Here is a 24699-nt window from a genome sequence, read left to right as displayed (position 1 = left end):
TAATTATTTTTTTTATTCTATTTTTTATTTTATTTTCTTTTTTTTATTTTTTTTTTATTATTTTTTTTTATTTTTTAAATTTGATCAATAAAGAGCACTACAGGGCGAAACACTTTATTTACACTCGGTTAACAAAATCTCAATTATACAACTATTACTATAACTGTTTAGAATGTTTAAGAAAAAAAAATATTGAACTGGAAACTTATCACATTTAGACTTTTATAACTGTATGATTAGAAAAAAAATAGTAATAATATTTAATTTTAAAGTCTAGTTTCCCAAACTTATTTTTATAATCGTCTCTTTTTATGAAAACAAAAAAATGTTCGCCTTCCATCATAACAAACCCCAGAATATTTAATGTAAGTTTCAATTTATTGTTAACTATCCCTTGTACTTTTTTTCTTTAACGTTTTACTACAAACTCAGAATATTTATTGTAAGTAAGTTGTTGCCGCTTTTCTAATTATCGCCCCCGATTTACAAAAATTGCTAAAAAAGGGACGACATTATCCCCTTTAGAAAACTCTGCTTAAAATGTATTCGTATTTGTGTAATGAATGATAAAATTATATTAACTATATATTTTTTTCTAGTCATATATCTTTAATCTATATCGATGATTTTTTTTAATCTGTATCAGAGTTAATACAAAACTTTAAAAAACAACAAACTTTCACAAGTTAACACACAGAAACATATGTGAGTTTAATAAAGAAAGAGTACTGTGAAGATTTCTAATTATTATATATTCCTGTGAACTTGCTTCACTAAGATCTCTATTAACAAACGTTTAGCTTTAAATTTTGAGCATTATAAAAATTTTAAAATTTTTATCTGTCAAAGCTTATGAAAGTTATAAATTAGTATAAGATTTAATGAATTAAGGTCTTGAAGTTTAAAATAAGTTCTAAAAACTATGTAGTTTTCCTGTTTTTGTCAAAAATATGAATCGAACTTTTTATTAGAAATAAAAAAAAGAATATTCAACGTTCTATTAAATAAAAAGATTATTTATTTAAGTTTGCTAAAAATACATCTTTTACTTTTCATTGTTCGTTTTTGTTTAAATTTTTATTACACATGGTAAACACTTTTCCATATAGTTTTTGTTTAAATACCTAAACTATAAAATTTTATTTTAATCAAATACATAAAGTAAATTTTGTTTGAAGCTTAGTCTTTGTAAATTAGCTAAATGGTCTGTACGAAGTTGTGTTTTTTAGAGTGCTAAGAAATTTCTTTTATTTCAAACACATTAAAAAAAGTTAGACTTAGAAATTCTAAAGTAGTTTTTTAATCTAAAATTGATTAAAAAATAAAACTAAACAAAATTAAAACTTTTTTGCTATTTTAAAACTAAGTAAAATGGATATTTTAAAATAAATTTATTTACAACTTTTTTTTTTAATTAAAGAAAAACATATAAAGTTTAAACAACACTTTAAATTTGTTATGATTAATTGCATTACATTAGTTTACAAAACTCATTACTACCTTGACGCTCTACAATTTTGTTAAAAATAAATTAAATAGGGCTGTTTAAGCAGACTTAAGACATTATTATAGTTCGCAGACTACCTAATAACTTGTTTTTTAACAAGCGACCTGTTTAGGTAAATTTTATTAAAGAAAGTTATATAATCCAAGCCTAAAAAAAATTATTTTTAAAATAAGTATGTTCAATACTTTTGTATATATATTCAAATTTAAAAAGTAAATAAAATTTAACATAATAAATCATTAAAAACAATCAACATTTTATTTTAGTCTTTTACACAAAATCTTTAATATTATTTGTGGAGAAAAAATTAATGAATAACTGCTTCTAAAAGAACTAAGAAAATATAAATTACCAGTTTTTCAAGTTTTGCTACTTAGTTAGTCTTGTAACACTTTACTTAAAATTATAAACAGTAAAAAAGAAATTACTAAAACTTCTAACTTAACTTATAAAAATTACATATATAGGAATAAAATAAAATAAAAAGTAGTTTTAGATTTTACAATAAAAGTTTTAAAACAAAATACTTTTATAATTACCACAGAACTAGTTCAAAACCTAAATTAACTATTAAAAATTTTCTTGTTGAATTGATTCAGAAAAGAAAACGAAACGTGATAGAAATCATCAAAAGTATTTTAAAGTTTAATCTGCCAGCTGAACTTGTTTCTGCTACAAACACAAACAATCCGCCGCGGGATGTTGATTCGCTGAACTGGTTACAATTATATCTCACCGTAGAGTAGATCGCAATCTTGTAAGAAAACAAACAAAAACAAATGAGTTTTGCTTGGTATAACTTTTTACTTGTAATTATAAATCGAAAAATAAACGAGTTTAAGTTTTAATTAAAAATAAGTTTCAAGCAATACAACAATTATACGCGCTTATATCTACATGCATAGCATAACGTTTAAGTTGAATTGTAAAAGTAGTGAGTATCTTATTTTTTATATAATAAATGATAATAAAACTATTGAGAAAAACCTTAAAGCAAATACTAATAAAGATATAACCGTTTTAATACTTTTAAACTTTAATGTATAATTTATCATAATCTACACACTTAAGAGTATATTAGTTAAAAAATTGTTGTTTTCACAGGTATGAATACTTGAAATTTTTTACATACTTGTGTTGAACTTTATAAGCAGTGTTTATATTTTGTTTTTTAACAAGTACTTAAAATTCTGTAAAGTTAAAATAGGCTTTTTAGTTAATAGTTAAATTAATGACTTCTTACTGTTTGTTATTTATATGAAGTTGCTTCAACTTTATCTGTAACTTCGAGAATTTTGGTTATGTTTTAGTTAACCAGTAATGTAAGACATTTTTGTCATTTTCTAATTTGAAAAAGCTGCTGTATTTTTCGTTATAGCTTTAAGAGTTTTAGTTAGACTAAAAAATCGTTTTTAAATAACTTTAAGACTTTTTCTTAAGTAATTAGACAATGAAAAGAGAAAAAAAAGTTTTTATTTCAAAATATTTATTTAAGTGTTTAGTAAAGATATAACCTTACTTAAGTAGGAAGTTAATAAAAATAAATGCAAAATCTAAGTAGATATTCTCAGCTAACATACTTTGTAAAAATAGTACAGTAAAATAACCTGTCATTTTGTACATTTTAATTAATTCTGTATTGAAAACAAGAATGACAAAGTTAAGGACTATAGATATAATTAAAACTAAAATAAATAGTTCAAGTTGTTTACCAACTTGACAATTTTGCTTAAAAGAAACATAGTTTATAATAATCAAAGAAGTAAGTTTTAATTATCTAGTTAGAGAATTTTATTTATAAACAAATAAAATAAATAATCTAAAGTATTTTTTTTACGTTTTTAAATTTTTTTTTTATTATACACTTAAGGTCACAAATATATGCATAAACAACTTTTTTTTTTTTTTTTTCAAACTATTTTTAAACGCTGATGAAAATCAAAGCTGTAACATTTATCAAAAAAAAATATTTCCATGTTTTATAACAAGAAGTAATACTCGGACAAGTAAGATTTTAATAAAAGTTTTATCATAATGTAAATACATTTTAATGCGTTGCTAGGTTTAGCTACTTAAATTCTATCACGAAGTTAGTATCTCATTTTCTCCTGACTTTTCATAATTTGACAAAAGCTATGTTTTAAAGTTTTACAAGCTCAAGAACATATAACTTAACTTTATAATTGATTGAAAAACAAGTTTATATATTCAAAAAAAAATCTTTTATATTGCAGTACTTTAATTGATTTAAAAACATACAATTGCTCTTAGATTTTACATTTTTCGTTATTTTAATCATCTTAATATGGAATTTTTTCAAAACTTTGGTATTTAATACTAAACATTAGTCAAAATTGTTTAAAAAAATTATATGCACTCATGTAATGCAATTATTTTGAACAAATTACTCAATCAAGTATATCTACACGACAATTCTTGATCAAATAACATGTTCAACATTCTAATACGAAGTTTTACAGCTTTTTATTAACAATTATGTTTTTCAAGCATATCATAGAACTAAGTTATATCAAACAAAACTATGTTAAATTAAAACAACTAAGGCTCAAGTAAACTTTACTCTTTTAATCAAAACATATCTTGTACACAAATAAGTAGAACTAAAACGCTCTTTCAGTAGTTTTTAAGAAACAAATTTTTATTTTTGAATGAAACTTAAAAAATAAGCTTAAAAATGTAATTAGATTTAAATCAATACTTATGATTCTTCACATTTAAATTTTTACTTTAAATTGTTGGTTTAACTTTTGTAAACAATAGGGAAAAATCTTCCTTGTATTTTTTCACCCTTGCTTATAACTTCTGTGTTATCCAATAATAAATCATCTGTGTTAGATCTTACTCCATCTTCTATGTAATTCACTACAGCAGCACGCCTTGGCTTGACTGATCTGTAAATATTCTGTTTTTATAAGTCTTTTTTGTAAATAAAATAAAATTAAATAAACTATTAGTAATTAAAATAAATTAAGTAAGTAAAATAAAATATTCCAAGCTCTTTAGACTTAATATAAACAACTTTTTAGTAAACCTTCGTACATTTATAAACTTTTGACTTGTTTTAAATTTTTTCAAATTTATTACTATATGTAGAAATGTTTACGTTACTTAATGAAGTTTACAAAGGATAAGAAGTAAGTGAGTAACTATCGAGTACCTGTTAGGAAAAGATCCGTGTACTACAAGGGGGTGGTGGAAAACTGCTTCACCTGGCTTCAACTTGCATGCTGTTGGCTTGAAATCTCGCAGTTCTTCATCGTTTAAAATTGTCTGTAAAGCATAGACATTTTTTGACTAAGTACTATTTTTTACTAAAGTTTTTAACATAAATTTCTATACCAATATTAATCGAAACTATAAAAAGTAGTTTAAGTTTTTGAACAGATATTTAGGTTATTACTTCAAGTATACTACAGCTTAAGTACGCACTTTTTTTGGTACGCATCACGCCTTAAGTACGCACTTATCCAGAAAGACAAAGTAAAGGATGTTATACTAGAACTTATAAGAAATTCCAGTTTTTTTGCCTAAATTTTCAATCATCAAGTTTTTCCAGATTATTTTATGTTTCTAGGTAGAATAGCCAACCTGCTGAGTTAGCCTGAGACTTTCACAACTTTTAAACTAAAGTGAGTAATCCTGAGTAGTCTAAAGTAACCTGAGATTGTGACAGTCCTGTTATTAAATGTTAATAAACTAAATACTTATGTAGTAGTTGCAGAAAAGTAAAAAGAATAATGATATTTGAGCTGTAATGCTATAAAATAAATATAGATGACAAAGTTAAAAAAACCTACAAATACAAAATAGTTAAGTCATAAATTAATTTAAATGTACATACATCGATGTTTTGAAAATGTTTGGTAAACAAAATGTAGTTTGGTACTTTTCCTCTAACAAAACAAAATGTAGCTTATTTTTTTTATTTTAATCATTGACTGACATTGACTTTCTATATTAAATGTATGTATTAATTATGTAGAAACGTTTTATAGAAAAAATAAATCATTTCAAGATTTATAAAAAAATTTTACAAATTAGAATTATGTATTAAATGTTATTTAAAATAAAAAGACTTGTTTGTTTGGCTTAATTATTTGGTGGCTAGTTGTAAGAAAGAAAACAAACAACTAAATTTCATGTTATACTATGTCGTCAAAAAGTACGCACTACCCGTGCTAAGTACGCACTTTTTGGTCGGGTTCAATTTGCGTACTTAAGCGGTAGTGTACTGTATCTTCTTTCTTTCAAATCATCAAATTTTTTTTATACATTAACTTTTTTAAATAATTAAATGTTTGAACAAAAGTTGTATGAATTAAAAATTAATTTAATTAAATTTTAGTTTTAGCTATACATAAAACACTCAGCATAAAACTTCCAAAATGATAAAAAAATTATTTTTTAAACTTTCTAAAATTAAACTAAAAAATGTTAATTTTACCTTAATAGACTCCATGTCTTTAAAGTTGTAATCAGTAACAGGGAGAGGCTTCCCGTCTCGCGTCCAATGGTGAGATCCTGGAATGTAATGGATACATCCATTTTCAATAGTTTGCTCATCCAGAGCTATATGAACCTGTATTATTAATTATCAATAAAAAACTAAATAAGCATTAACAACTTACAATTTTGAGAGATATTTAACAATAAATGTTTAACTTTATTGTTTTTAAAGTAGCATATTAATTTTTCAAAAACTAAAATATACTTAGCAAAGTTTAATTAAATAATAAACAATAATGACCAAGCTTATAAGATTTAAACACTACTTGTCTGAGAAAAGCAGTCTTACGGTTAAATGCCGCATAGGGAAAGTTCTGGTCCAGTAGCTAAAATCTTGATGCCACGCAACGCATCCGCCATGGTTCGGTGGTTTTGCAAACAGCTGATCATGCCACAGTCTCACATTTGCATGCTGATTATTATCACTATCGCCCGTAAGAGCGATTAATTGCGATGTTGGAACCTGGAATTTGCTGTTGTTCTTAAACGCATTTTAATTTAAAGTGTACTTGAGACAGAAATTTGTAGCCTTTGCCAAAATGTAGGTAGAAATTTAAATCACAAAGTAACTGAGATAAAATTTGTTTATAAAAAGTTGTTTTGAACTTAGTCAAAAGTTAAATATAAATTAACAATAATTAAATTCTTGTTCATTCGTTGTTTTTATCGTTAAAGATCAGCTTAAGCATACCGTTATAGATTTTAAATACACAAGATCGTGAAAACGCTGTGTAATTCTCCAATGTCCTAAAGCGTGGAATAAAACGTTGTTACTATCTCCTGTTTGGTTTTTATGGTATTCATAGAAAAGACTGTTTCCATCACCATCCTAAAATAAGGATATAAACTAATAAAAAAGTACTAAACCAGCATTTGTAACATTTTATCAATAACTTTCTAGTTTTGAAGTTGTAAAATATCCCTAGTCTACATTTAAAAAACCGACTAAGCTTAAAACGTCTAACAATTAAATTTTGGTAATCTTCTATCAACTTCTCGCAGTCGTTTTCATCGAGTACACGTACCGGTCCTAAAAATCCATCTCTGTATAATGTTATTTTTGCGATATGTAGTACTAAGTGCAAAATACTTTTATAAAATTTTGTATTTATGAAAAAAACAGGTGTTATGTTCATATATTTTAAGGTTAAATTAAAAGAGCATCAAATCTATTAAAAACTTTTATCACCTGTTGAGTTGCTTAGAATCTAAGTTACTCTAAGCCTTAGATCAACTGTTGCTAAGTATTTGCGATGTTTGCAAAAACTTACGCGTTTTTTGTAATCAAACTTTTAATGTGATTTTTTAAATAGATACAACATAAATAATAAGTAGGACTAAGTGAAATTTTTTTATTAATTAGAAAAATATTTACGTACATTTTTTTATAATGAGTATACTATAAAGCAAAAATTGTATATAAAAGACTTACTTATTGTATCTTTCTACACTTTCTTGACTTAGTTTGAAGCTATCCATCTTCTTTTGCGGGTTGCAAAACGAACTTAATGAACCTGTATCTCCATGGGTTAAACTCCAATCCTTCATTTTTGTTTATGTTATTCGTGCTCTTTAGACTTTGAAAAATTTATACTCACCACTGCTATTAAACATCGGCTTAAGTAGAGATATTTTATAAACAATTTAAGATAAAAAAGTTTTAGTTTTTATTTTTATGTACTATAACATAAACAATAAAATAGACAACTCTAGTTTAACTTTTAATGTATTTAATATAAAACGAAACAATAACAGTTGCGAATTAAGCTTTGAAAGCGTACTTTAAATTTTTCACTTTATAGTAAACTGAAGCAAATATATAAAAAAAGTAACTTTAAACTTATAAGCTCATAAAAGTTTATATAGTGCCACGAATAGTTGTTGTAATAGCATACACAAAGCTTACTTTAAATGTTTTGAAAACAACTATCAATAATACTTTCGAGTTGAAAACTTTGATATGATGAAGTTTAAACAAATAAAAAACCACATTGCAGCAAAGTTTTATGTGTAACTAGTTTAGCAGCATTTCAACTGAATTTTTATAAGTTTTTCAAATTCAACAACAAATCCTTATCTTTGTTTTGTTTTTCTATAAGTTTTTATTTAGTAAATTTAGTTTTGATAGTTAATCTTAATTAGTTTAGTTTATATTTATGCTTTAAAATAAAGTTAAACATAGTAGCTATATTTAAACAGTATTTAGAAGTAGGAAATAATTTAAGTACTTAAAAAATCAATTAGAGAAAAAAAATTAAGCTGATAAAGTTGTATTTAAAAGTTTTAAACTTTTTTCTTTTTATATAAAAACAATTGTAATCAACAAGATGCAGCTTAAAAATTTTAAAATTTGTCAACAAATATTTTGTTTTACTAAGTAACTGAAGAAAATTGGGGTAAGTGTCAAATTTGTACGAGCAAACAAAATTGAACGAGAGGACAAAACTGCACGAAGACAAAATTTCACAATAACAAAATTGCACGAAGACACTTTTGCACAAAGAGTTATTTTTGCGCGAATGACAATTTTGCACGGGTTAAATTATTTTTAAGTTTTAATTTCATTTATTTATATTTATTTTATTATTAAATAAAAATACATATTTGTTTTATATTTACTATCACTGTTACCTCTAACCCTTACCCTCGGTCGGTAATTTATTTTTTATTTTATCATTTTATTTTCATTTTTACTGTCACTGTTGTTCCAAACCCTTACCCTCGATCGGTAGCTTTTTTTTTCGATTAACTTACCTTAAAGATTTTTTTTTCTTTATTTTTTTTACTTTCGTGAAAAATGACCCTTCATGCAAAATTGACCTTCCGTGCAAAGCTTTCACTCGTGCAAAATTTAACCTTGTTGAAAAATTGTCTCTGTGCAGTTTTGTCCCCTCGTGCAAAAGTGTCTTATTGCAAAATTGACCCTTCGTGCAAATTTGTCTTCGTGCAATTTTATCCCCTCAGGCAGTTTTGACCTGTAACCAGAAAATTGAATGTTTTCAAGTGAATTGAAAAGTGAATGACGTCAACCATAAAGTCTAAATATGTTTATTTTTTTTTTTGGTGATTAATTTATTTAATCTTTTATTTTTGTACTCTAAGGTTAAAAATAAGCACAATAACAACTTTTTTCTTAATACTTTTTGAACATCTGTTGCATTAAACTAAATTAAAGCCTATAAAAAATAATCAGAAATTAAAAACGAAATTAAGCTTTTGAAGAAGTTATTGCTCCATAGAAGTTTAATTATTATATTTTGTTTTTATAAGTTATAGTTTAAAGTTTATAGTAAAAAGTTTGGTTTTATGCATAAACGAATAAGGTTAATTACACAATTTCAAAACTTTTACAGTTTCCTACACTAAAGCAGTTTTTCGATTAGCTAATACAATCTTTTTTTAAGAATTTTGAAAGTTTTTAATATTTTATTTTTATTTTCTCTATGTCATGGCTATAAATTTCAAGCGTAAAATTAAATCTTATTTAAACAAATGTAGATAGCTATTATTATTCAGTTCAGAATATTCTTTGAAGTAAAATGTAGTATGAAAACTTCTGGTTTTTACGGTTAAAAAACTTAAAAAAATTTTCTTTATTTTTTAGGTAAACAGTTTTTTTTTGTCTAAAATAAAATACTTTCTAAAACTATTATAAAATTTCTATTAAATTTTGTTTTTCATAACTGCTAAAAACCTAATTCAATGATTTTGTTATCAACAATTTTGTTAGGATAATATACTTTTTATTTATTAAATATATTGTCATTTTTAATTAATTATGCGACGACTAGTACCATTTTCTTAGTTAAATTAGGGTTAGTCACTTTTTTCAACAAAAATAAAAAAGCTTTTAGCATTACTACTTAGAAAAAATTTAGCAAAAGGTATCGAATTAGTTTTATCAAATATTTATTTTACAAAACTTTTATAAAGCTAATATTTTGACATTTTTAGAGTTTTTTTATAAAGTGTTTTTTTTGCCACTTATTCAAAATTGAAATATTTTGTTTGTTTTATTCTTTTAGTTGTAAGAACAAATTTATTTCTTGTTCGAACAACGCATACTTTTCTATTGAAAAAGTTTACTCGTAATAGGGGTTTATTTTTGAAACAGGGCCCTATTTACAACTGGGTAATTTTTTTTTGTGATAAACAAATAAAAATAGTTTTCCATTTTAAATTCTAAAGACCTCTCTAGAAGTTTTCTTAGCTTTGAAATTTTTGATAGCTTTTGATAATTTTTTTTTGAAAAACTTTCAAATTTATTAAAATCATAAAAAATTTTTAGAACTAGTTTAACTTCAAAAAAAGATGTTAAAGAAATAGTAGGGAGAAAATATGTCAAGGAAAAATAAAAGCTAATTTAAATATATAAGTCTACTTTAAATGTTTGTTAAGTTATAAGCCTAATAAAATTTCGCAGTCAACACTGTATTGCAAAAAAAACATTTAAATTATGTTTTGTTTTAAACAAGTTTTATTAAAACTTTTATCTTGTTTTATTACTTAAAAACTACAGTTTAATTTATATAAAGAACAGCTCACGAAACTAGAAAACATAGGTTTTCTTTGAATAACTATTATTTCAAATTCTAGTTTAAGCTTGCATAGTATTTATAAGCTCTCCTACTCAAATAAAATTAGAGATTATAGTTTATTTAGAATATATCAAATACTTGTAAAAACACTCAAAACTAAATTGTTTATATTAAATCATATTTATTGTTATAGCGTGGCGTGGGGAGGGACACTGGCACATGCGTGTCAACCAAAAATAAGAAAATAAGTAAACAAAAAGAATGTAATATCTTTATTTTTTATTGTTTATTTTTTCTGCTTAATTTGCCTTTTTTAACTATGTAGTATTCGAAAAGTTAAACGAAATTTGAATACCAATTAGTGACAAGTTAGGGAAATTACCCAATATACTGATTCAGTGCGCAAGCGAAAGTGCGTACCGATGTTGATGAAAAACTCCAAAAGGAAAATTTTTTTAACTTCATGAGAATTCATAAGAAATTAGACTCAAAAAGAACGCAACTAATTAGCGCACCACAGTATTATAACCTTGTGAGAGATTTTTCTACAAAAAGTTTACAAAAATAAATACGTCACGCTTAAAGGAAAATTAAACAATTTTAAAACTTTTTTTTTATGCTACAAAAAATGTTAAGACTACTGCTAGTTTTCTGACCTTTATTTTTGTAAACATACAAAAAAAAAAGCGTGTCGGCCTGTGAGAAATAAGCTTTATTTGTGATTTTTATTTTATACAATTACAATCAGATAAACTAAATCTAAAAAGTATACTTTTAACTATTTTACAAAGTTGTAATAAATTCTAACAACAGTTATAAAGTTGGTCTATTTTAACTTCTGCGTAACTTTATCTAAGTTATGTGCATTGAGGTGTTGTTATCTTTGTTGTATTGTATATTAAAAAGATTGATTGATATCTTTTTCGTAAATAAAACAGATACTTTCGTTTTATTAAATATATTCATTTTTAAAGATATAAAGTTTACTGTAAGTAGTAAAAACAATTTTTATTTAGTAAGTTTACATTTGTGCAAGTATAAGTAATTCTAATGAAATTTATACTTTTTTTACTGTTTAATTTTGTAATATATAAGTATTTTCAAAAACAGTTACTTCGAATTTATTTTACTTAATAAATTTATTTTAAATATGTTACTTATAAAAAGATCTTTTTATAGCTAATTACAAAAGTTTTAATTTAGTGAATTTTTTGAGAAAAAAATTTGAGCACCTCCTGACCAAAATACCACGCTACGCCACTGGTCTGTACCACTCCAATCTGACACGCCCCTGATTTTAAGGATAAATTTTTAAATTAGTTAGCTCTTGTTTTTTTCAATTTTTAAAGCTTTTGTAGTTTACCATTTGAGTTATTAAAAAAAAAACTTTACTTATTGCTTACGTATTTTAAGCAAGTGTGGGTAGATTACTTCACTCTTTTTAAATAAGCTAGATAAGTAGTGAAATCACGATTGCTTAAATAATATTTTACATTTATTGTATACATTCGATATAAACAAAAAATACATCTTAGTTTTTTATTTTTATGTTTAATATTGTTTCTTGTTTTCTTTTTACATTTTTTATAATTTTTTTTTATATAATTTAACCCTTATGATTTTAATTGTTGTTATGAAAGGTGAATTTTGAAATGTGTAAGATAAAAACTGAGGAATTGAAATATTAAACACAGATTTGTAAAATTGCATTTTGTTTAAATTTCAGGGAAGGAAGAAAGAAAAAAGTGGACGCTCACAACTATGGTCAATGGATTGGTGTGGAGAAAGACCTTTCGGTCATCGAGCCTCACACCATATATGTGTAAATAACTTTGATAAGTTTTATTTAAGACTTTGATAAAATCTAATTTTGAGTTAAATGTATGATTTTTTTTATAAACTTAAGCTAATTAAAAAAATTAACTCTTAAAGGAAAAAAATGGTATGCACTCTTTTAAAACCCATTTCTGCTAATATTAACCATAAAAATCATAGTCTACTATGGACACCACACTGTCTCCTCCCAAAGATTTCAATTTTTATGATCATGTACGTTCACATTTTCTTGTTGCCCTCTCTACAAGAGCAACCCTAAAAAATGCATTAAAAAGGTCAATAATAGAACAAAGAGGAAGAAGTGGTGAAAATGCTATAAGCAGGGTTGCAACTTTACCTGGAAACCTGGAAAAACCTTGAAAAACCTGGAATTTGACAATTTAGGCAAAAATAACCTGGAATTTGAGAAATTTTGAAAATAACCTTGAAAAACCTGGAATTTTGAGCAAAAAACCTGAAAAAACCTGGAATTTTTAATAATTTTGACATTTTCAATACTAAAATTTTAATTTGACACAAAAAATCTATCATATAAATAAGATTTTTTGTATCATCAAAAAACTATTTTATTAAAAAACACATTTAAAGTAACTTTACAGCATCTTTTAAATGTTTTTGTACTATTTAACACAGTTTCTTTTACAGAAATTAACTTAAAACTATAAAAAGACCCAAAAATTTTTACTTTTAAAAACCTGGAAGAAATTTGGAAAACCTGGAAATTTTTTTGAAAAATCAAGTGACAACCCTGATTTAGGTAAAATAACCTGGAAAAACCAAGAATTTAAAAAATTTTGAAAAAAAACTGGAAAAACCTGGAATTTTGAACAAGTTTCACTAAAAAACCTGGAATTTTTACAATTTTCACATGTTCAGTAGTAAAATTTCGATTTGACTCAAAAAATTTATAATATAAATTAAAAAATTTTGTCATCATCAATTTTTTTAGATTAAAAAACATATTTAAAGTAGCTTTACATTATCTTTTCAGTGTTTTTATACTATTTAACAGAGTTTTTTTTACCTTAGACTTAACTTTAAACTAAAAATAGACTTAAAAATGTTTATTTTTAAAAACCTGGAATAAATTTGGAAAACCTGGAAAAAATTTAAAAAAAACAAGTGGCTACCCTGTATAAGTAACATATTTTACTTTTCTAAAACTAATGTGTTTAAAAAATAAAACAAAAAAATAGAAAAAGACTTAAAAATAACTTAAGTAGATAAAAATATTAGTTAATAAATCTCACTTAAAAATAAAAATAAACAAAATAAGTTTCAACTATACCTTTTAAAAAACCCTGTTAGTTACTCTAAAACAAACTCAACAATTATTAAAAAAATAAAATAACAATAAATAACTTAACATATATAAATATATAAAAAACTTGGAAATTAAAAAAAATGGTATTTAACTATGATGATGATGCCGCACTAATATCAAACTGTATTTCTGTTTATTATAATAGTTTTTATTCAATTATCAATTAGACTTTTTTTAAATGCATAATAAATAACTAATTACAGGTAAATCATCTTGTTATTTTGTATTTTGCCATCCCAGCTAATGTTTTAACATAAGTGTGTTTTGTTATAAAGTCTTACTTAATTAATTTACTTAAGTGTTATATAAGTAAGTTTTTTGTAAATAATAAGATACATATTGTTTTAGTTATCAAAGTTATGAACTTGTTTTTTTATTGTAATTTTTGTTTAAAATTATTACAAACTTTTATAGTGAGAGTTTTTTGTTTACGTCACAATGAAGTTTTGGATGTAGATAAAATGTCAAACGTAGTTGAAAGGTCACTATAAGTTATTCTATCTTTGCTCTAAAAAGCTTGTCTTCATCTCAATCTGTAAATATTTATAGTGGGAATGTGTCAAAATTGAACAAGGTTACTAAATTGCACATAGACAAAATTTCATGAGGGCAAAAGATACTTTTGCACAAGGGGACAAATTTTGCTAGGTAACAAAATTGCACAAAGACAGTTTTGCACCAAGGGTCAGTTTTGCACAAGAGTAAAAAAATTTAAAAAAAAACTAAGAGATGATTTAATAACAAAACAAAAATAAATAAAAAGTTACTGACCCAGGGTAAGGGTTAGGGGTAACAGTGATAGTAAAAATAAAAAATGACTAATAAAAATTATTATAAAAAAAACAAGAAAAATGAATAAATAAAAATAAATTAACTAAAAAAAAAAGCTACTAAGGGTTAGGGGTGATAGTGATAGTAAAAAAAAATAATAAAAATAAAAGAAAAAGTTAAAGCTAATAAAAAATCTAAGAAAACAAAAATTCAACCCGTGCAAAATTGTCTGCTTGTGCAAAAGTCTCTTTGTGCAAAATTATTTTTGTGCAATTTTGTACGCTTGTGCAAATTTGAACAAGCAGTTTTTTAATGCTCTTTAGTATTGATGTCTGTGACAAGGGTACTTACTTCCATAGTAAAACTGTGATATATACACAAACATTTTCTTGCATTTCTTTAGTTATGTGACATCTCTTATGCAGCCTTTTTTAACATTGTACAAGAGTACCCAGCCTGTTGTTGCCTGTATACATTAGGAATTTTTTTGCTTGGTAATTAAATTGCTGTGCATCATTATGAAAGACGTGGTAGTTACAAACCTCAGCCTTAACCAGTTATTCAAGGTTGAATTAAATGATCAAGCTTCCCTAAAACCTGCCCTTGATCTTGGTTAGGCTGCAACCAATTTTCTTGCAAAAGTTTAGGAAAAAAGACATAGTTGAGGAACAAAAGGTCTTAAATTTCAACAAAGAATGTAGATTATTGGTTATAAAAGCAGTTAAAATTCTCCGGAGCAGAATGGCCTATGAAAGTACATTTGTAAGTAATATGACATGCCTAAATCCGCATAGTCTTGAAAAATTATGATTCACAATTGTTGTTAAAAGTTTTGCCAATATTGTGCTCTCCTTAACAAAGTAAAAAGTCTGCTCCAACTCTGAAGATGATATTAGCATCAAATAATTTAGAACTTATGCAAATTGTCCAATGAATGCATTAAAGAGCTTCAAGCAAAAGGAAGATTGTTTGGACCAGTCCTATTTAAAAAAAAATAAATTTTCTGCCACATCTTCTCTCGGAAAATTGTTGCAACCATTATTTGTGTTGCACAATGACTAGGCTGAGCTCAAACTAGGGTTAAGTATTAACAAAGCTCTGCTTGAAAACAGTATGAAATGAGAAACTTTTACATCTAGAAGAAAAGTTTAAGATTATATGTATGCATACAAACTAGAACTGTATCAAGTTAGAAAATACAAATATTTTGCTGATAGAGCTCTTTATTGCAATTACATCAATCATACACAGATGGTTCAAGTGATGTAATGGAAGTTAGATTGAATTCATCAAAAAAACTGTTGTTTCAACCTGTATAAAAATAAGATTGAAAGATTTATATAGTTACAAGTGTTTGACTATGTTTTTTAAGATAAGTTTAGCTTAAGAGTTTAGATTTAGAAAAGTCAGGAAAATTTTAATTAAAAGTCAGGAAAAAGTCAAGAAAAGTCAGGAAAATTTTTTAAGCTTGATCTGTGGCAACCATAAATAAGAGAAGTAGAATGCTTAGATTTTAGAGAATTCAACTACATCAAATATTGTTTAAGCATTGAAATTGCACTTATTAAATTAAAACAATGAAACTTTGAGAATTTGTTCATTATGCATAGAACTACTGATCCTGAAAGATTAGTAGTTCTACGCTTTAAGTTTTAGTTTGCGCCACCCAAAAGGAACCTATTGTTGCATTCGACTTTGACCTGCTATATCTCAATTTTTTTTTGAAGTTTTGAAATCTGTGAAAAGCATTTTGCAGCTCAGTTAAAACTCATTAAAATAAGATAAAATTGTGAAAAAAGTGACCCCTATGCCCTTAATTTTTAGTAACTTTAGGCCAAAGTGTATAAATATTTTTTTACAAGTTGATCTTATTTTGCTGTGTTTTAATAAAATAACATTTAGAAGATTTTAAGATTTTAATTTTCAAGTTAATTTTTGAGATATAGCTGGTCAAAGTTAGAGTACAATAAAATTCATATCAAAGGTGCAAAATAAGCAAAAAAGGCTATTTTACTAAAATTCTATCTCCTTCTTCCTTTTTTGAAATAAATACTTAAAATTTTCAAAAAAAAAAATTATAAAAATATTAACAAAAAATGTTTCTAAATATTTCTAAATAAATTAAAAATTTGAGCCATTTACCTCTAAAAACATATGACAAAAAATATTTTTAGTGAAATAGTCTTATTTTGCTTTTTTAGTTTTTGCCTCACATAAGGAACATATTGTACTCTTTAACTTTGAGCAGCTGTATCTCTAAAATTAGTTTTAAAGTATTAACATTCTATAAAAATCAACTTAGGCTTAGTTAAAACTCTACAAAATAAGATCAAATTGTAAAAAAAAGTGGTTTACCCCGCTCCCTATTGCCTTAATTGTTTACTGTTGAATATAGTTAAAACTAAATTGAACTACACAACTATCAACAAACATCTGTTGACTTTATGGTTGTGTAGTTTAGTTAAAGGGCATAGGGGAGGGGGGACTAAAACACTTTTTTCAAAATTTGATCTTATTTTATTTAGTTTTTACCAAGCTACAAGATGGTTTTTACAGATTTTAAAAGTTCAAAATAATTTTTAGATATAGCCGGTCAAAGTCGGAGGCAACAATATGGGAGGCAAAAACTAAAACAGCAAATAAAAAAAAAAACTAAAAGTTTATCTTTTCCTACGTTTTTTGAGATAACTACCTTAAATTTTCAGGAAATGTTCCTTGCAATATTTAGAAAATTCTGTCAGAACAGAATTTAAAAAATTGAAATATAAATTTATTTTTTTTGTTTATTTTTTAGATATTTTTTTTAATAATTTTTTATAAAATTATTTCTGACAGAATTTTCTTAATATATCAAGGAACACTTCATGAAAATTTTAAGTAGTTTTCTCAAAAAGCGCAGGAGAAAATAGATTTTTAGTAAATTAGTCTATTTTTGCTGTTTTAGTTTGAGCCTCCCATAAGGAACCTATTGTTGCCTCCGACTTTGACCAGCTATAACTCAAAAATTATTTTGAATTTCTAAAATCTGTAAAAAGCAACTTGTAACTTAGTAAAAGTTATACAAAATAAGATCAAATTTTTAAATAAAAAATTTTAACCCCTTATGCCCTTAATGCGAACATTATCATTTCTGATAATGTGATGATGGAAAAATTTCTTGGCTCAGCAGGCAAATGCCAAAAATATTACTACCAAGTTGATAGCTTATAAACATATCAAGTAATAATCACTAAATGCATATTAGGTTTTTAATATTAAATAGCAAAATGTCTCAAAGAACTTTTGGTCATCCTCCTGTAAAGTTTCAACTTGAAGATGGAGGAGAATACTATATGATAGGATCTGAAGTTAGTTAACATTTTTAGGTGTATACTGAGAAAAATAATTTAAATTATATTTATCTTCGAAAAAATGTATTTTCTTTTAAAATAGCTGTGCTTGCTTGAATTTAAATTCATTTAAGAAAGAAATAAAGTTTTTATTAAAACATTAAGTATATGAAAACTAATTTGTAATGTATACAAAATGCAATTACAGTTATTGATTATGTTATGTTTATATGTTAAATTGATAAAAGTATTAAATTTATCTATAAAATACTGTTTTATTTTGCTTTGAAAATATTGGTACAAATTAAAACTCAAATATTTCAAGCTCTGTCAACTTAGTTATTGACAAAATGTATGTGAAAACCAAATTAAATAACTTACAATATTTGTACCAACATTACTGTTGGTATTAAGCATTATATTATTGTTAAGTATTATAGCTATATATTTTAAAGGTTGGAAATTATATGAGGCTGTTTAGAGGATCACTTTACAAAAGATATCCTTCTCTATGGAGACGAATGGCAACAGCAGAAGAAAGAAAAACAATTGCAATTCGTTCTCCTGGTAACTTTTTAAATATATTTATATATATAGTATACTATTTAAAATGATGTTGTTTTTATTAAAGCTTTTGAAGTCTGACTAAAATATTTTATATCAAATCAAAAAAGTATACATAGATATATTTTTGTGTATTTTTTTTCTTAACTCTTGCTAGTACTTTTAAATGCAGTACATATAAGTTTAAAGTTTTAGTTTCAAATAATTAAGATATATGTTTGTTATCGTAAGGGTTTTTGCATAGATAAGAATAGTTTAAGTTTCAGAATTTTTATAAGTTTCATTATTAAAATGTTCTAGTAGTAGTTATTTAATAAATTTCTTTAAAATAATCAGAATGCTAGTTAATTAGTATAAATAAGATATATGTTAGCCTATGTTTATTTGATCAAGTCATTAGCTATTTTTTTAGTAGATAAAGATAGAGTTCTTATTTTGTAATCATACATTTATAACTTTTTAGTTGAATTTGGTAGGTGTGGTTGTTTCATTTGAAAAGTTTTAGAACAATACAGTTCGTTTGTTGTTATTTGAATTTATTTTTTTAATGCTATTCAGTAATTTAATAGAGATATGGAAGAAAGCATTAAAAAATGCAGGAAAAAATGGAACAAAAGATGGAAAATGTTGGTAATTGCTTTTATTTTTTACTGATAAATATAATTTCATAGCTAAAAACACCATAATTAGTTTTAGTTATCTATTTTAATATATTTTTTTTTATTAGTCTATTTGATTTTTTTCCTATGATAAATAAAAAAGTTAGTTTTCATATATACATACTTTGTAAATTTCTTTGAACCTTTTGTAAAAAAAAGTTTTCTTTTGCACCTAGAGTTTGTTTTATTTTAAAATGATTTAAAATTCGACAGTTGTTTTTTATGAAGACAGTACAGTTTAGTATATTATTAGCAATTTTTAAGCTGAAATAATGTTGTAGATTAAAAATACCACCAAGACAAATGTTTGTTTTTAAGTTAGCTTTCAAGTTGTTTTTATAAGCTTCCAGTTTGAAGTTGTTTCATAAATAGTGAAAAATGTTAACCAGTGAGTTAAAATTTAACTTTTGTTAAATATTTAGTTTGTAAAAGTCTTTTGTTAGGTAACCTCATAAATGTTAAGTTTAACTATTTTCGGAGATTAAATTTATTTCATACTTAATTAACTTATGTACACAGTATTTTAGCATTACTTTGTGGTAATACGATTCACAAAAGTATTAGTAAATTCTCCTTTGAAGGCCACAGCAACATAGCAACAAATGTATCTCTGTTGAAAGCATGCGAAGTGCAAGAAATATTTGAAGGTAATGATCAGCAGTTTAGAGCTTCCAACGCAAATGGTAATCCATCCCATGTTGAAGCTGCTGCGAGGTTAGCGAAAATATTAGATTATTCAGTCAGTTATTTAAAAAATTATTCCTAATACACTACTTTAAAAATGCGAATTATTTTGTTATTCAACAAGTACTCAGTGAGATACTTTTCAGTTGTAAGTTTATAAACATCAGTTTCAAAATAAAGCCAATAAAATCAAAATTATAACATGTAATTTTAGTAATTTGTTACTTACAACAGATCTGAATTGAATAAGAAGAGAAATAGTAATTGGGTTCCTGCTATGCCAAACAGCTCTCATCATATTGATGCAGTACCTTGCTCTACTCCAATATTCAAAGTTCCGCGTGGTAAAAGGAAAATAAAAACTTTCCCCTTTTGGTCAGTACTGTTTGGTTTTTTTAATTTGCTTGACAAAAAAGATACAGTCTTTTAGCTCTAATTTCAAATAATCTTACTTTGTTTTAAGATAACACTTGTAATAAAGAATAAATTACCTTACTACAGTCACATTGTTTTGAGTTTTCGTTTTTATATAATAACAAGCTTAAGAATATATCTCTAAATTATAAGAAACATAACAAAACTATTTTATAAATAAAATTTAACTTAAGATTTTAACACCCTAGATGTTAAGTTCACACACTGTTCTGATCTAAACCTTCTAGCCTTATTTTTGGTATTTTGATAGCTAAGTTTAAACTTGAAGTTTTACGTTTAAATAATAATATTGTTATGTTTAGATTATTTATCATATAATAAATTGGCTTGTAAATAAAAAGCTAATCAGTGCCTTGTTGTGTCTGAAAGTTAGCTTTAAGATTGTAAGTTATGTTGATTAAACTTTTTTTGCACTTATTACAATTTATTCATAGACATTCAGATTTTTAAGTGAATGTCTTTCATCTTTTCAAATATTTTAAAATTTACAAGTACTTTTAACTTACACATGCAAATTATGATTAGTTATGAGGACAACAGTGCGGCAGCCATCCACCAAAACGCGGCCCAACCGGAAGTTTTGGTGCCAGTCAGGTTGGACATGGAAGTTGAAGGGCAAAAGCTGCGAGATACTTTCTGCTGGAATAAAAACGGTCTCGTTCTGTTATTTTTAATGTATACAGTATCCTTTAGTTTGAATGTAGCCACAAACTCAAGTAAAGTATAAAAGTATAAACTTTAATTTATTAAAAAAACATTATTTTTTTACAGGTTTATTTTTTATTCTTGCATAGTTTAGAGCAGGGTTTTACAAACTAATTTTATTAATCGCCAACTTATAAATAATTAAAATAATTATCGCCTCTCTTCATTAGATACAGCCCCTTTACTACTTAATTACATTTTCTCCTCCTTACTAGTAGTTGCCCACTGATATCCAAAATCGCTCAAAAGGGCGATATCGCCCACTATCAGAAACCCTAGTTTAGATTATTTTTTTGCATTAAAATTTTTAAATGCAATAGTACTTATTGCAAACTTTACTGTAAGTTTTTATGACACAACAAACTGTTATCTGAAGCTATAAATCTAAAGAAATTTAACCTTTTTCTACTTTTACTGTTAAGGATAATTTATGTTTTTGCTTTAAATTCCAAGGCGTGTGTTTAAGTTGTAAAAGTTACAAGTTTTAGATTAATAAATAAAGTTTAAAATTTCTGTAATTACATTGAAGCACAAAAATATTTATTATATAATATAAACATAAAGAAAAAACAATTGTGAAAAAATAAAAAAGTTTTAAGTATTATAATAATATGTTTTAAAACGACTTATACATACTGCATAGACTTTTTACAAATAATAGCTAAAAAATTAGCTTTGTTGCTCAAACTTCAATAAGTTTGCTTTTTAGTATTTCATAAATTCAATCATCATTTATTAATAAAATCTTACACTCCTTGGATGCAAGTTAAGATTACTAATTTTTATTTTTGAACTAAATTTAAAAGTATGCAAATATTACACTCGTATAAATTGTATCTAAAATTTTCAATAGTAGAAAATTCCTTTTATTTAAATTGAAACAAACTTGTCGTACATATAAACTTTCATTTCCACAATCGACTGACTCGTTTCATTGCAGAACAGCTGATAACGCCGGAGATGTTTTCGGAAGTTTTGTGCGACGACCTCGACGTGAACCCGTCGCTTTTCGTTCCGCTCATCTCGCAGGCGATCAGAGCGCAAATCGAATCCGTGCCCAGCAACGAGCCGGTCATTCTGTCCGAACAAGGCGACCAGCGCGTCATTATCAAGGTAGTGAAACCTTTTGAATTTGATTTTTTTTTTGGATTAAGTTTTTGTGTGGATGCTGTAGTTTTGAAATAACTTAGTAATCTTTTTATTTGATTTTAGCGTTAGAAGTGTGTCTCTATTTTAATTAACTGTTGTTTTGTTACCGGTTAAAATTATGTGATGAACAACGGTTTAGTTTTAAATTAGGTTTAGATTTATAAGTAACATAGGTTTGGCATGCACTTAAAACAGTTTGAACTTTTTAGAGGTTTATGAATAACCCAGCTAACTGAATTTTTATTTTGAGAAACGTGGGGAGTTTAAAGCCTTTTTGAGAATCTTGAATTAGATTGAGTTAGTACAATTTTCAATAATTTGTTTTATTTTAATTATTATCTTAAATTTTCAGCTTTGATCTATTTTATTTAAACATTTAACTTTATTATTTGTTTGCTAAAATTAAGACTTGTCGTATTAACATAAGAAGTTTGAATTTAAAAATATACATATTGTTAAAAAATTGTTTTTGATGAATATAATTAATGTTTTTTGAATTATTAGGTAAAATTCTAAATGTACATTTTATATTAATTTCAATAATATGTGTTATAAAAAAAAGATTAAAAATTTAAAATATATACTTTTAGTTTTTACTTATTTATTCGGATTAGTGTGTGCATGAGTAAAGTTATAGTATTGATTTTAGTAATTTTTGATTAAATAGTTTAAGGTAAAAGTAAATTGCGCCGAATATTTTTAGAATGATTGAAATAAACCTTGGCTAGTTTCTGATTACTCAGGCTATTTTTTTCATTTGTCCCTGGTATATTAGCAATAGTATTTTGTGATAGAACTTCAATTTCAAAAAGTTTTTTTTTGTTAGGCACCAAGTTTTGAATTATTTTGCGCTCTTATTACATTTCTAAGATTTAAAAACATTATTTCTTTTTAAAGATAACATCTAAATACTCCTTGTATTTGTTTCTTTACACACAATACAACAATACCTTTAGATTATTGCACTAAATAACAAAACCATAAACATTACAATGATTATCAATATCCCGGACGGTTTTAATTCACCTGTTAGATTTTCATGTGATAAGTAAACATTTAAAAACTCTTCAGCTGAACATTCACGTGGGCAACTGCAGCTTGGTGGACCAGTTCGAGTGGGACATGGCGGACCCGAAGAACAGCCCCGAAAGTTTCGCCAGGAACTTGTGCAAGGACCTGGGGCTGGGAGGGGAGTTCGTCACCGCGATCACTTACAGCATCCGCGGTCAGCTCAGCTGGCATCAACGCACTTACGCTTTCAGGTAACATTTCAATAAATAAGATGTTAAAAGTATTTGGTGCAAATTTCACACGTTAAAGTAATTAGGTTGAGTTTATTATATTGTTTTTGTTTTATAAACAAGTTACTTTGATTTTTACTTGTAGTTTTTGATATATTGAAATGTGTTCGTACAATAAAATAAACTTAAACTTCAGTGAAAGTCCTCTTCCAAAATTGGAGCACGGATTTAGAGGAACTTCGGACTCCGAGCGTTGGGAACCTTTCTTGGAAACCCTGTCGGACGCAGAAATGGAAAAAAAAATAAGGAACCAGGACAGAAACACAAGGTAACATTTGTATTGTATACCTCTAACTTTATTGGTATAAAGTTGTACCGAAAATAATTTAAAGTAGCTTGTCCACAATCAATAAAATGTTACATTAACACAGTGCTGTTAATATATTTTAAGATTTTAACAGATATTGAATACTCAACTATAAAATTTGTCATGTTTCCACAGGAGAATGAGGAGAATCGCTGCAGCGTGGTGATTGAATTTGATTGGTGGAAAGTTGTAAAAATTTAAAAGTTGTACAAAGTTAAATTAGAAGTTGCGTCCTGTTTTGTACTCGATATTTGTGTGATGTATTTTTAAAGTTTTTTGTATTTTTGAAAAGTTTTGTATTGATCCAGCTTCGCTGATTAAAATACACGTTTATTTGAGAACATTTAAACTTTTGTTTAAAGCTAACATTTCAGTAAAGGTAGCAATTAAAGTTTGTAAACTACAGTTTTTGAATGCAGTATTAAAACAGATTTTTTTTTTTATGTTTTTTTTTAAATCGTTTTTATGTGTAAGAGAAGGACTTTGAAATGTATATAATGTTTTTGAAATAAAGTTTTATTTAATAAGTGTTTTTTAAAATTTGTATGTCAAGCATCAATTACGGAATAATTTAACTACTAATTATTTTGAGTAAGATTTTTTCAGCTCATACTTGGCTAAAATTAGAAGACATAAAGACTTAAATTTTTTTAAATCATGATTTTTAAAAGCCAGGCTTAAATAGTCGAGAAATATGTTTTCCGATCAAGTTTTATAGTTTATATAAAAAGTAATATTTTTATAAATATTTAACTACGAGTTTTCTTTCTATAAATTTATTAAAAAAGCTTTCAATATATTATAAAATAGTATTTGTGTATATTCATACTTATCAAAACTACTATTTATTATTTTAAGGATAACATTAGTTTTGTTCTTAAATTTTTTATTTTATTTACAGAAATTTGTAATAGTTTGTTAAAAGTATGGCTCAAGTTCTATTAAAGTATCTATCATTTCGAAGCTTTTAACATTATTCTACTTGCTAATAATAAATAACAAGTTAATTATAATTTATTTGACTTTTAAGTTTTAGCAAAACAGTAGTTTTCTAAAAAAAATT

At 25.5% G+C, this 24699-nt stretch overlaps 2 protein-coding genes across 2 annotated transcripts; one reads left to right on the top strand and one right to left on the bottom strand.

The window, feature by feature from the left end:
- Nucleotides 1-4268: 4268 nt before the first annotated feature.
- Nucleotides 4269-7582, bottom strand: LOC145832274 (phytanoyl-CoA dioxygenase domain-containing protein 1 homolog). The gene is made up of 7 exons (XM_082939591.1): nt 7467-7582; nt 7000-7078; nt 6726-6863; nt 6324-6497; nt 5973-6107; nt 4686-4798; nt 4269-4419 (listed from the first exon to the last, which is right to left on the bottom strand). The coding sequence occupies exons 1-7, from the start codon at nt 7580-7582 to the stop codon at nt 4269-4271; spliced, it is 906 nt and encodes a 301-aa protein (XP_082795717.1).
- Nucleotides 7583-17748: 10166 nt separating this feature from the next.
- Nucleotides 17749-24314, top strand: LOC145832029 (SWI/SNF-related matrix-associated actin-dependent regulator of chromatin subfamily B member 1-like). Its single transcript, XM_082939398.1, has 9 exons — nt 17749-17850; nt 18288-18399; nt 19637-19769; nt 19974-20114; nt 20700-20827; nt 21820-21992; nt 23100-23290; nt 23466-23597; nt 23772-24314. The coding sequence occupies exons 1-9, from the start codon at nt 17770-17772 to the stop codon at nt 23800-23802; spliced, it is 1122 nt and encodes a 373-aa protein (XP_082795524.1). The 5' UTR covers nt 17749-17769; the 3' UTR covers nt 23803-24314.
- The last annotated feature ends 385 nt before the right edge of the window (nt 24315-24699 follow it).

The sequence above is a fragment of the Thalia democratica genome, chromosome 3 (assembly GCF_965202585.1).
Source record: "Thalia democratica chromosome 3, ktThaDemo2.hap1.1, whole genome shotgun sequence".
In the NCBI taxonomy this organism is placed as follows: domain Eukaryota; kingdom Metazoa; phylum Chordata; class Thaliacea; order Salpida; family Salpidae; genus Thalia; species Thalia democratica.
The sequence above is the reverse complement of the archived record's forward strand: the minus strand, read 5'-3'. Positions and strand labels throughout refer to the sequence as shown.